The 13134-nt window shown below is 36.1% G+C and overlaps 1 protein-coding gene across 34 annotated transcripts in view; it reads left to right on the plus strand.

Annotated features, from left to right (window-relative positions):
* Positions 1–13134, plus strand: part of ABLIM1 (actin binding LIM protein 1) — a 400442-nt gene that overhangs the window by 202794 nt on the left and 184514 nt on the right. For all 34 annotated transcript variants that reach the window (XR_008913142.1, XR_008913163.1, XR_008913161.1 and 31 more), the window contains exon 2: positions 2813–2947. Coding sequence is in view for 1 of the 34 variants with exons in the window: in XM_056803736.1 (XP_056659714.1) it covers positions 2813–2947 (135 nt within the window). In the remaining 33 variants the exon portion in view is untranslated. The remainder of the gene's footprint in view (positions 1–2812; positions 2948–13134) is intronic.

Below are 13134 nucleotides of genomic sequence, written 5' to 3' on the forward strand. Positions count from 1 at the left end.
TTTAAGTCCCAACCAAAATTCTACCTTCTAAAGAAAGCCTTCCCCATCCCCTCTAAATTCTGGTGCCTTCTCTCTATGAACTATTTCCTATTTATCCTGTTTTTAGATAGCTTTATATATATATTTGTTTGCATGTTGTCTACTTAATTAGATGTAAGCTTCTTGAGGGCAGAGACTGTCTTTTGCTTTTTGTGTCTCCAGCATGCAGCACAGTGGCTGTCACATAGTAGGTGCTTAATAAATGTTTGTTGATTGATTAAATACCAGAAGAATTCAGAGGAGAAGAGTAAGAGCTATTTGTAAATCAAGGAGAGTGTCATGGAGAAATAATCATGGTGTTTATGTTATTCATGTGCATGATTTGAAGTAGCAGAAAGCCTTAGAATTAGAATTGTGAAACTTAGATTAAAATACTGGCTTATTACTTGTGTGACCTCTGGCAAATCATTTATTTATTTAAATTATCATTTAAATGAGTCCCTCTATTTTTCAAATATTGGGTTTGGACTAGATGGATCTGAGGTCCCTTCCAAGTCTGTATCTATGACCCTTTTATCGGGGAGACCAATCATTCTCAGGTTGTCTCTTCTTCCTCTGTTTTCTAAGTCTGTGACCTTTTCATTGAGCTATTTTATGTTTTCTTCCAATTCATTAATTTTTTGGCTTTGCTTTATTAATTCTTGCTGTTTTACCATCTCACCTTCTTCCAGTTGCTTATTTCTGGTCTTTAGGGACTGGATTTGTTTTTCAGCTTGTTCTACCCTTTTGTTAGAGACTTCCAGCTCTTTCTCCAATTGTGAAGTCTTTTCTATTAGACTGCTGACCTCTTTCTCCCATTTTTCTTTCCAGAAGGTTTCCATCTTTTGTGTAAGCTCCAATTTGAGTTCTTCCAGAGCTTGTGGATAATTTCCATTTTGGGAGGCATGTTTTGATTTTGTTTGGATTTCCTCCTCTTTCTCTTCTTTTCCTTGGGTTCTCCCGCCATAAAAGTTTTCAATCGTCCCTTTTTTCCCTTTCTTCTTGGAGGCTTGATTTTGGGCCATGTGAGCCATCCCTTTGGTGGTTTTATTCCCCTTTCCTTTTTGGTCTGGGGTCTGGGTGATGTGGGCGGGTTTTCTGTGAATTTAGGTTGCCTCAGACTAGTTCTTCCCAGCCCCCGAGGTTTCTTAGAGCGCCAGCCCCGATGCTCAGAGCAACCGCCCCTGTTTTCAGCTCAGCCGCCCTTGTACTCAGCTCTGCTGCGCTGGTGCTCAGCTCAGCTCGGCGGCCACCCTGTGCTCAGTGCAGGATTCTCCCGTGAAACGGCCCTGAGAGGTTGTTTCCTAGCAGTCTTTAGATCCCAAGGACCCTGGTGTGCCCCCCCCCCCCCAGACAGAGACGCTCCTCACTCACTCGCTGTCCCAGTGAGCGCTCTGATAGCTTACTCTGGTTTGGTAGGGGAGTTGGGGGGGAGGGAAGGGAGGCTCAGTTCACGTTTTTGTGCAAGCTTTTCCTCCTTCTAATAGTGTGGAGATGTTCAAACCCCACCTACCTTCGTTTCTGTGGGGTACTGGAGAGTCCCTCCGCTCTTCCAAAGGTGATTTGTATGCTCTTTTAAGGTAGTCTATTTCACTCGGTGCCAGGGAGAGGAAGAGATTCGCGTCTAGATTGCAGCCATGTTTACCTGGAAGTCTCTATGACCCTTTTATGCTCTCATTTGAATCCAGTTCTTCCTGGATCCTGGGATAGGTCACTCTGTAATAACCCACTTTTTTATATGTAAAATAGAATTAATAAAGTTTGTACTACCTACCTCATTGAGCTATTAAAAGGAAAGTGCTTTGTTTACCTTAGAGCACCATAAATGTAAAATATTTTTATTGCCATAATTAAAAATTCTGATGTATAAAATAAAGGATAATTATAACTAGAGCACATATTTCTAGGGTTCTTGAGGATCAAGTGAGATAATATATGTAAAACTCTTTGCAAACTTTAATGTGCTCCATCCATACCTCCTCTCATGTTTTCCTTTTTCTTTTTCCCAATTACATATACAAATAATTTTTAATATTTTTAAAAATTTGAGGCCCAAATTCTGTCCCTCTCTTCTCTCCACCTTCATTGGAAAGTCAAGTAATTTAATATAGGTTATATATAGAGTCACATTAATCATGTTATGAGAGAAAATACAGCCCCTCGTCAACTAAAAGAAAAAAAAAGTAAAAAACAATATGCTTCAGTCTGCATTCAAATGCTATCAGGTCTTTGTCTGGAGGTGAATGGCATTGTTCAACCTAAGTCCTTTGGATCTGTCTTGGGTTTTTATATTGCTGAGAATAGCTGTCATACTCAATTGATCATCATATAATTTTATTTTAAACCCTTACCTTCTGTCCTGGAATCAATACTGGGCAATGGTTCCAAGGCAGAAGAGTGGAAAGGGCTAGGCAATAGGGGTTAAGTGACTTGCCCAGGGTCACACAGCTGGGAAGTGGCTGAGGCCAGACTTGAACCCAGGACCTCCTGTCTCTAGGCCTGGATCTCAATCCGCTGAGCTATCCAGCTGCCCGCAATCATCATATAATATTGCTGTTATTGTATACAATATTCTTAAGTTCTGTTTACTTCATTTTGCATCAGTTCATATAAATCTTTCAGTTTTTTTTAAACCATCCTGCTCGTCATTCTTATAGCACACCATATACCACAATTTGTTCAGTGCCACCTCTCATTCTAATAATAGTTGGTAGTAATATTTGGGAGGCCCATTGACACCAGTTGGCATTAGTGAGTGTGCATGTGTTGATGGGAATTTGTTTTTGGTTTTCAGTGGCCCACCCTCAGGACCCTCATCACCCATCTGAGAAGCCTGTCATCCAGTGCTACAAGTGTGGAGAGCCATGCAAGGGTGAAGTGCTCCGGGTTCAAGCCAGGCATTTCCACATCAAATGCTTCACTTGCAAAGGTATGGTACCTATATGCTTTCTGGTAAGGCAACTTAATGATACCATTATGAGATGATAGATTATTATGGTATAAAAGGGACTTTCTGAGGTGACTTCATCCAACTTTCTAACTTTCCAAAGGAAGACTCTGTGATCCAAAAGAGAGGGTTGGCTAACTTATGGTCACTCTTCCAAGAAGTAGCGAACCTAGAACTAGAACCCAAGCATCTCAATATTTGGACTTTTCCCGAGAACTCTAATTTCCCCATTTTTTCTCTAGAGACCACCCAGATACAAGGTGAACTTTAAATTCTACCCTAGAACAAGAACTGTAGCTTATGTTTCTTGCTTAAGCAATGTTCTCCTCACACTATAGTCTGCCAAAGGCCCTAAGTTTATTTGTTTCTTAGATAGGGTTGTCTTGTTAAAAGCCAAAGATTCTGTGTTACAAACCTGAGGATGGAGATGTGTGTGCCCTTAATCATTCCAAAATCACTGTTCTGAGGAGGAAATTCTTCTGTTTGTGAATGGCATCTGAAACATAGTTAGCAAGTTTGCCCCATTTTCTCTTTCTTTGTAGAATTCAGAGAACCTGATTGTACAGAGAAAGCCATTCTCCATCACTTAAAAAAAAAAACAAAACACTTTCAGAAATTATATTCCAAGGGGGTGGGAGGAGGGCAGGGAAAGAACATGAATTATGTCACCATGGAAAAATATTCTAAATCAATTAATTAAATAACATTTTTCAAATTAAAAAAGAAAGAAATTATATTCTAAGTTTCTGATATTCCTTCACCTATACTCCTTTTTCCTGAGTTGATAGCAATGGAATGTGGTTGAATAGGTAAGGGTCCCCCCCCCCCCCCCCCCCGCTCAAAAATATCTTCCCATAGAGAATCTACGGATTTTGTCTGGCTTACTAAATAAATACTTCTTTCAAAATGAAAATAACCCTTGAGATTTTTATGCCTATCACCAGTCACTCACACTTGAGTGGAAAATTCCTTTCTCAGACTGATGCCAGATTCCTGTTGGGAAACATGGGAATTGGATTTTGTGATGAGAAAGGAAGGATAAGTCTGAAGTTTTGGACATTTCTGGGATGGCTTTGAGAGGGTGTAGAATGGTGGTAAAAGTTTAAGAAAAAGAAGGGTACCAAAGATGAATGTTTCCTCGCTTTCTCATTCAACCTTTTGAATATCTATCATCATTCTTCCTACCTATAGATGGGAAAGTTTTGGACTCAGTGATATTTCAGGTCCTTTCTAATTCTAGAAATTCTAGGATTCTCATTCTGGTGCCTGACTTAAGTCGTTAGTGTTTAAGTGTTTAAAGGTATGTGCTTTTGGTTGGTAGAATTCTTGAAAAAATGCAAGGGAATGTTGCTATATTTCATGTGTGTTCAAAATGGGATTTTCTGAATTTCTAGAGCATTCTCCTCTAGAGAGGAAGCATGGTAAAGTGGAAAAAACAGTGAGAGTTATAGGAAGCCCCAGATTGAAATCCAATTTCTGAGGCTTACTATGACTTTGGGCAAATTATTTAACTTTTCCAGAATTCTCTTTTCCTGTCTGTAATATAAGGGGGCTGGAATCAGTAGCCTCTGAAGTCTCCCTCTATATCTGTGATCCTATTATCCTAATTAGGATTTGGCAACCAAGTTTGGAAATAGAAAAGTTGGAAAGATTTGTCTTTCCCTTGCCAAAGAAGAGGCAGAGTCCTTGTTTCAGATCTATCACTTATCAGTTGTGAACTTAAGCAAGTCACTTAACCCTCAACAATCTTGTAAAATGGGGGCAGTGATACCCTAATCATTAATGTTTCTGGATTGTTGTGACAAAAGTGCTTTATAAATCTTAAATTGCTTAATTTGTGAGAGAGATTATCATTACTTAAACTCAAGGTCTTCCACTAGCTATGATTATGGTTCTATGATACTATGGTTCTATGTACATGATACAGGACAATATTTATAATATAAAGCCAATCCAGAAGTAACAGATCCAGTTGAAAAAAAGGAAGAAAGGAGAGAAAAAAGAAATGAACATTTATTAAACACCTACTATGTGCCAGATGCTGTGCTAAATTAGAATTACGATGATTATATCATTTGATCCTCTCAACTTTGGGAAATAGGAGCTATTTTTATTCCCATTTTATAATTGAAGAAGCTAAAACAAACAGAAGTTGTAATTTTAAAAGGATCATATAATGATTAGTAAGTATCTGAGGACATATTTGGATGCAGGTCTTCCTGATTCCAGGTGTAATGCTTTATACACTGTTCCACCTACCTGGTTGCAGAGTAATAAATGAGAGGAGACTTCTCATACATTCAGTCCAGATTACATGGAGTCACAGAATTTTGTTGAAATTTTTTATTGTTCAGTTGTGTCTGACTCTTTGTGACTCTATTTTAGAGTTTTCTTGGCAAAGATATTGGAATGGTTTGCCATTTATTTCTCCTAGCTTCTTTTACAGATGAAGAAATTAAGATAAATAGGGTTAAATGACTTGCCCAGGGTCATAGAGCTAATAAGTGTCTGGGGCTTGAACTGAACTCAAGTCTTTGTGATGCCAGGTCTAAAAATCTAACTACTGAGCCACTAAGCTAATTCTAATTTTAGGAATAACATTTAATAATAATAATAGCATCTCACATTTATATTATGTTTACAAAATGATTTTCTAATATTATATCCTTTGATCCTCATTAGGTAGGTGTTGTTGTTATCCTCATTTTACTCAGATTTAAAAAAACAAAAACTGAAGTTTAGAGTTCAAGTGGCTTGTCCTAAATCACATAATTAATAATATCTGAGGCCATAGTTGAGGCTGAATTTTTCTGACCTGAAGTCTAGTGCGCTATCTTCTATAGTGATGACATTACACACTAATAGAAATGTGGGCCACTAATCCATATGTAAGGATCCCTGCAGGTAACAAATTTTAGTTCTAAAATTTAGTTTCTAGATCTGTATCATAATGCTTCTATTAGTATCAGAGCTGGGACTAGAAGTCAAGTCTCTATCTTCCTTTCATATATTTGGTTTTGTTTTCCTATCACAGCTTATTGCCTCTTGCCATTTCCTTGTACTTCAGTAGTTTTCCTGAGACTTTACTAAGATGTAATTAAAGGGAGAAAAGGATTTGGAGCTGGGCAATTTTTCTCCCAACAAATGAGCATAGATTGGATATATTTTATGTTTATCATTGCCTACAGAAATTTGCCTCGTATTCTAAAGTCTTACATTTTCAGCTTTTTTTAGAGGTCTCTGTTGTAAATGATGATGATATTTATTTTGATAATTTGATGATATTCTAGTCTATCCAGGTAATGATTCCTAGAGATGATAGAACTTTTAGGAAATAACATGGATTTCTGCCTTCTGCAATTTTAATATAGGGACTGTCGGTTGGGCATTAGCTAACTTACGAAAGGCTAACAGATATGCCTTATTTCACAAAATAAATGTATTCTTGAAACGTGGCTTTTTTATTGAGTTACATGTCAAATCTGCTAGAAAGGATAGCTATTTTAAGAGATGCTTATGTAATCAAATGGTTAATTTCCTAAAGTGAATAAATATTGCCAAGTTATATTTTGTATATCTTGAGAGGGTATGTCATATGATCATAAGAATATTAGATGAAGTCAGACCTGGGTTTCAATTCCAATTCTTCCCTCTGTGACTTGGGATAAATCATTTAATCTCTCAGAACCTCAGTTTTCCTGATCTCTAAAATGGCCTTTATTTTGAGGGGAAGTACTTTGTGGATTATAAAGTCCTAAAGAGTAGATATAAGCTATTAAATAGAAATAGGGATTATTATCTTTACTTTTAGTTTTGACTTTGCTCTAAATGAGAGATTAGGAAAAACCAGGCTCGAAGGTAGTCAAAGAAATATCTTTGCATGATTGGCTTTTTCCATAAATACAATAAGCAGTAGTATTCTGACCCTTCCTCCACCTACTTTTATCCTCTGAAGACAAAGCTTTCCCTTCTGTAATTAAAATATAAAGGTGAAAAATATCACAATTCAAACACAGATTTTGATATTGGGAAGGCAGAAGGAGCATTTGAACTTGGTGTGCCTAAACTGTAGAGGGTGGGATATTGGAGGAACAAAAGAGAGCATAAGACTATTGACCATAAGCTTAAGTGACTTAGTGATTTTTCTCTTAAGTTGGTCCCTAGGAGTGCATATGTTGTGGTGGAGATCATGAATACAATTTTCCTCATTTCCTATAGTGTTTAACAAATTGAAATTAAGAATTGGTGCATTAAAGTTATATTTCAGTTTGTCCTATTATAAATGATCATAGTAGTTAGCAAAGACAGGGTCTATTTGTGGAATATTGTCAGTGTTGGGTGTTAAGTGTGTGATCACTTAGGAAGATTTTAGTTTTTTTTCACCTATGTTTTGAGTCCTTTTTCCTGCAACAACCCAGTTTACTGGGGGCCGTCAAGCCAAGACATCATGACTTGATGGCCCCCAGCACCAGTTAATGTAGTAACATAAGAGAAATGATGGACTAAGCAGTTCTTAATGAATTAAACAATAAATTAATTGAAGGTGCTAGGGAATAATTCTCAGAAGCTAAATTCTGATGGATTTCTGTTATCTTCTGGATTAAATACAAACTCCACTCTGACATTTAAAGTCTTTTACAACTTGGATTCCTACCTTGGAACCTACCTCTTCGTAGCCTTACTATATACCAAAATATCTAATTTTTCCAAGTAGCATTTAAATGTGAATATGATATATTCACTATAATTCCCACCATGCTTTTTCACCTTCAGCTTCCCAAAGAACATCTGTAATTCCATGTTTTAATTATTTCCCCAAAGATACAAAGTTACAAAGATTTCTTAGTTTCCTGATGTCCTGAAATGAAGAGGATCTTTATAAAAGATCAAACTGGGGGCAGCTGGGTAGCTCAGTGGATTGAGAGCCAGGCCTAGAGACAGGAGGTCCTAGGTTCAAATCTGGCCTCAGACACTTCTCAGCTGTGTGACCCTGGGCAAGTCACTTGACCCCATTGCCTAGCCCTTACCACTCAGCCAATACACAGTATTGACTCCAAGACGGAAGGTAAGGGTTTTAAAAAAATAAAAAATAAAAAAAAATAAAAGATCAAGCTGTTGAATGTAGTCTCACATTGGTGGATGGCAATGATAAGAGATACTTTTAATAAAGCTTGTTATCCTGAAGCTCTTGTATTAGCTGATGTTCCCTGTATGTACTATTTTTAAACTCCACATCATTAGAGATTGGGCACATTTGGGCCTATTAGACAGTGACTCTTTGGTTATGGGAGCATCTGAGACTGTAATCTGGGGTACAGTCTACAGGGAGCTATAAAAAAAAGTGATTTGATGAAGAGGAATTAAGCTGAATTTACCTCCCTTGGGTGATTTTCTTAGGGAATGCAAGAACTTCGAGAATAAATCACAAAGTGAACAAGAGCCTAGGGAGATGCTTTTGGTGGGGACAGATTGACTTCCGTATATAATAATGACTCTTAGGAGAATAAAAAAATGGGAGTGGATAGGAATCTTTGCTTTTTTCCCCCTCTCTTTAGCACTAGCCTTACTTTCTCTCACCTCACATTGGCCTTAGCTACAATTGCTTTTATTCTTTTCTTTAGTGAAATATTTATCCTGTTCCGTTATTATTCTGTAGTGTTTTGAGACATCATATAACTTGAGTCAATAAAAAGTTCTTGTTACCTATTTTGGAATGCTGTATTATCAAATGAGCTAATTAGGCAGTGATCCTTAAAAAGACAAAAGACAAGTTATATATTTCCAAATAAATGACAAGCTTTGGAGTGAAGTGGAGCCAACAATCTGTTCTCAAGTAGAAAAGAGCTGAGGAAGGTATCCAGGAAGTGGTTAAGAAATTAGCAATCTGTCCTTAAATGGAAAGAAATTCAGGAAGATATTTTGACAGTGAACAAGACAAATATTTTATGTTGTTTATATTGATGATTTTCATTTTTATAGTATACTTATTTCCAAATATATCCCTGTTTACCTCTTCAGCAAGACTTCCCCTTTAATAAAGATTTAAGAGGTACAAGAAAGCAGAACAGTACAGCAAAACCAAACATATTGATCAGCTATTTCTGAGAGTATAAATATTGTCACATACCCATAGTCCTCCTTCAAAGAAGGGAGATATAGTTTCTCAATATATCTCAAGAATCAGATTTGGTTATCTTAATGACATATTGTTTAGTTTTGTTTTACTGCTCCTTGCAATTATTGTAATATTGTTTCCTTTGTTTTACTGTTCCTTAGAGTCATTGTAACATTATTTTCCTAGTTTTACTTATTTTATTCTGTACCAGGGCATAAGTTTACCATGTTTCATTGAATTCTTCATATTCATTATTTCTTATATTACAGTAATGTTCCATTACATTCCTATACCATGTTTTTTTTTTAATTCCCCAATTAAAGGACATCTTTTGTTTCTGTTTCTTTCCTACCACAAAAATACTGCTTTTAATATTCTGGTGTTTTGGGAGACTGTCTTTAACTTCCTTGGAGTGTATGCTAAGCAGTGGGATCTCTGGGTCAAATTTTCTTCTTTTTATATAATCGCCAATTGCTCTATAAATGGTTAGATTTATTCACAGATCCACCATCCATGTATTAGTGGTTCTTTTACTTTGACCCCACTAATATTATTGTCCATTTCTGTCTTTTATAATCTTGGCCAATCTATTATGGATGAGATGAAACTTTAGAGTTTTTCCAATATAAGTTTATTAGGATATATCTCCAAAGAGTGATTCCATCAGATTCACCTTTTATACAATTTTTTTATCTTGAGTATTTTCAATAACTGTCTATAATGTAAATATTTCAGTTTCTTCCAGAAACTACATTGTTTTAAATAGTTATAAGCAAGGAAAAGAACAAGGCTCATGGATCCCTATGGAAGTCTGGCAAATACAGATTCCTAGCAGAAGAGAAAGGATAGACAATGGGGGTTAAATAACTTGCCCAGGGTTACACAGAAAGAAAGTTTCTGAGATCAGATTTGAACCCAGGATCTCCCATCTCTAGGTCTGGCTCTCAATTCACTGAGCCACCTAGCTGCTCCTGCAAATTGTGTTTTGAATGCATGCAATAAAAATATATGGGGTTACAAAGGAACTCAGTTATCAAAACATTCAAGAAAATTAACAAAATCAAGTTAAGAACCCTTTGAATTGAAAATCTTTCAAATAGAGATGCTATTAAAATATTGTATTACATGTCTTGGTCCCCGATGTCACTGATGAGAGAAGCTTTGATCAAACTCTCTTGTTCAAAAGCCCTTCTCTAAGTTGTTGCCACTTCTTGTTTTGTGCTATTTTCATCCTGCACATTATCAAGCTTCCTTTTCTAGAATTTCATGGATAGTCTGAGTAGATGCTATTTGTGAGCTTAAGTGGAGAGCTGATAATGAGAGAAGTTTTCGAAAGGCACTGTCTTTTATACCTAAGATGGTGAGCTCTCTGTCTTCAGAATGATATTCATTTTAGAGCACTTTAACTATTCAGCTAACTCATGGAAAACCAGAGAAGTAAGAAAAAAATAAGTACTTGGGTATTTGTGTTTCATTTGGCAGAAAAAAAGCAAATGAAAAATAGCTGCCCTCCCTTTTTAGCAGTCTCCCTATTCAGTCTGGGGAAGAGTTAGGACTGATAAATAATAGCAAAAGCATTTTTTTTGTTTCGTTTTTTCTCGAATTCTATTAAAGGTGTAAGATCATTGCAACAAAAGGTCATTACTCTGATGAGGTCTATACTAGCATACTTTGCATTATTTCAGGAAAGTAAATGAACAATGAATGAACAGTATAAGAAATGATTGGACAGGCCAGCTAAATGGCTCAGTGGATAGACAAACAGGCCTGGAGGTAGTTCAAATATCACCTCAGTTACTTTCTAATTGTATGACTCCAGTTAAATCACTTAACCCCAATTGCCTAGGCCTTATTGCTCTTCTGCTTTAGAACCAATCCTTGGTATTGATTCTAAGACAGAAAGTAAGGGTTTAAAAAATGATTGGAGATAAAGGGGGAATGTTTAAGACTACAGCTTATAGATTCTATAAAAATGGAAGAAATCTCAGAGACCAGATAGCCTATTGCCTTCATTTAGCAGATAAAGATATTGAGTACCAGAGAGAAGAAATTAAGAAAGGTCAATAAGATTCAACAATGTTTGTTTAGCTCTAGCTATGGGCAAGGCACTGCTCTAGAGATGCAGAAACTAAAACTCAAATAATTTTACCCTCAAAAAGCATAACATTTTACCAGAGTAGGAATAGATTTTATATATAAATGAAGAAATACAAAATATATGCAATTTTATTATTGTTCTAGATCAGTAATTTTATTAGCATAGAGAGTGCCCATTCATTACATAGTGGATAAGACATTTGATATAGTATAAGAAATGTCTATGTTCAGGTTCTACCTAATACGTTTATTAGCTGTGTGACCCTGGGCTTGTCACTTAGACTCTCTTACCTCAGTTTCCTCATCTAATGGAAAGACAAGCCAGGTACATACAAGAAATATTCAGAGTAGATGAAAGCACTCAGAGAGGAGAAGACATTACCAGCTATAGTAGCTGGTAAAAAAAAAAGTCTCCTGGAGTAGGTGGAAGATGAGCTGAGTCTTGATCATAAGTGGTGGGGTGAGGGAACAGAACATTCCAAGAGTGGGAAACAGGTTGTTCAAAGGAAATAGAGTGACATATTTGAAGTACTTCAAGTAGTCCATGTTGATGGAAGAAAGGAAAGAAAGAAAGAAAGAAAGAAAGAAAGAAAGAAAGAAAGAAAGAAAGAAAGAAAGAAAGAAAGAAAGAAAGAAAGAAAGAAAGAAAGAAAGAAAGAAAGAAAGAAAGAAAGAAAGAAAGAAAGAAAGAAAGAGAAAGAAAACTAGCAAGATAGAATGATATCATGATGGTTTTAACACTGGAGTGAAGAATATGGATTTTTTTCCCTAGAGGCAGTTGAAATCATTGTAGATTTTTGAGTTGGGACATGACATGGTTATATATATATATAAAGAATTTCAATTTTCCAACTATGTGCTAGTTGGATTAGAGAGGTGTGAGACCAGAAGTAGGGAGTCAAATAGAATGCTACTTCAATAGTCCAAGTGAGAGGAAGTGACGTTTTAATGCTTCATGAGTAAAGAGAAGAGAAGAACATGGGGGGAAAAAGTTGTAGAGGCAGAATTGACAGGATTTGTCCCTTGATTAGCAATGGAGGTTGAGAAAAATTGAAGAGACATGAAGGACTTGAAGGATGCTGCCCTGAATGACTAGAAATATATTACTGCCATCAACAGAAATGTAGACATCTGAGGAAGATTGGATGTGAGAGAAAATATAATGAATTCTCTTTTGGTTAGATTGACCTTGAGATACCTATAGGACATCCAGGCAGAGCTGTCTAGAAAACTAAAGGTAATATGGATAAGTGGCAAAACCAAGATTCAAACTCAAGCTTTTTTAACTTCAAAATCAGTTCTTCAATATGATGATTAACTTTACTATCAAAGGAAGGAAAGCTTTGAAGTATTTTGGAACACTTCAGAAAAATCTGAATAAATATAAATGTTTGAATGAATGAATGATAACTGTAGGATACACTATTTTCAGAGATGATTACCTAATCATTCACTAAAGTTTCCTCAAGATCACTAGTATGGAAGATTTGGGATTACCCTGCGTTACCTTACATTAGGAGAAGCTTTGTGAAAGGACTTTTTTTTTGCCTTCTTTGTATCCCCAATTTTTAACACAATATCTGGCACATAGTAAATGTTCAATAAATGTTTGTTGACTGACTTAATAATCATTAGCATTTTAGTAGCTTTATATCTACTTAGGTCTTTGTAAGAAGTTCACCAAATCAGGGTCTCCCTAAAGAGAACTATGTGCATCATGATGGAAGTACTAGGATGAGGCCGTGATTAAAAGATGTTTGACTTTTTGGCATGTCTTTAGTTTAACAGATAAAGATGCAAATGGGATGTTACTATTATAAGTGAGGTATCTGTTTGTGAGTGTAACTTCATATTCCAAATTCACAATTTAGAGGCCTATGAAAGAGGGAGCTGTATTATATGATTCATATAGTCAGTAGCAAATTAAAATGAAATATCTTCATATACTAGCTGACAT

The sequence above is a fragment of the Monodelphis domestica genome, chromosome 1 (genome assembly GCF_027887165.1).
Source record: "Monodelphis domestica isolate mMonDom1 chromosome 1, mMonDom1.pri, whole genome shotgun sequence".
NCBI classification, from domain to species: domain Eukaryota; kingdom Metazoa; phylum Chordata; class Mammalia; order Didelphimorphia; family Didelphidae; genus Monodelphis; species Monodelphis domestica.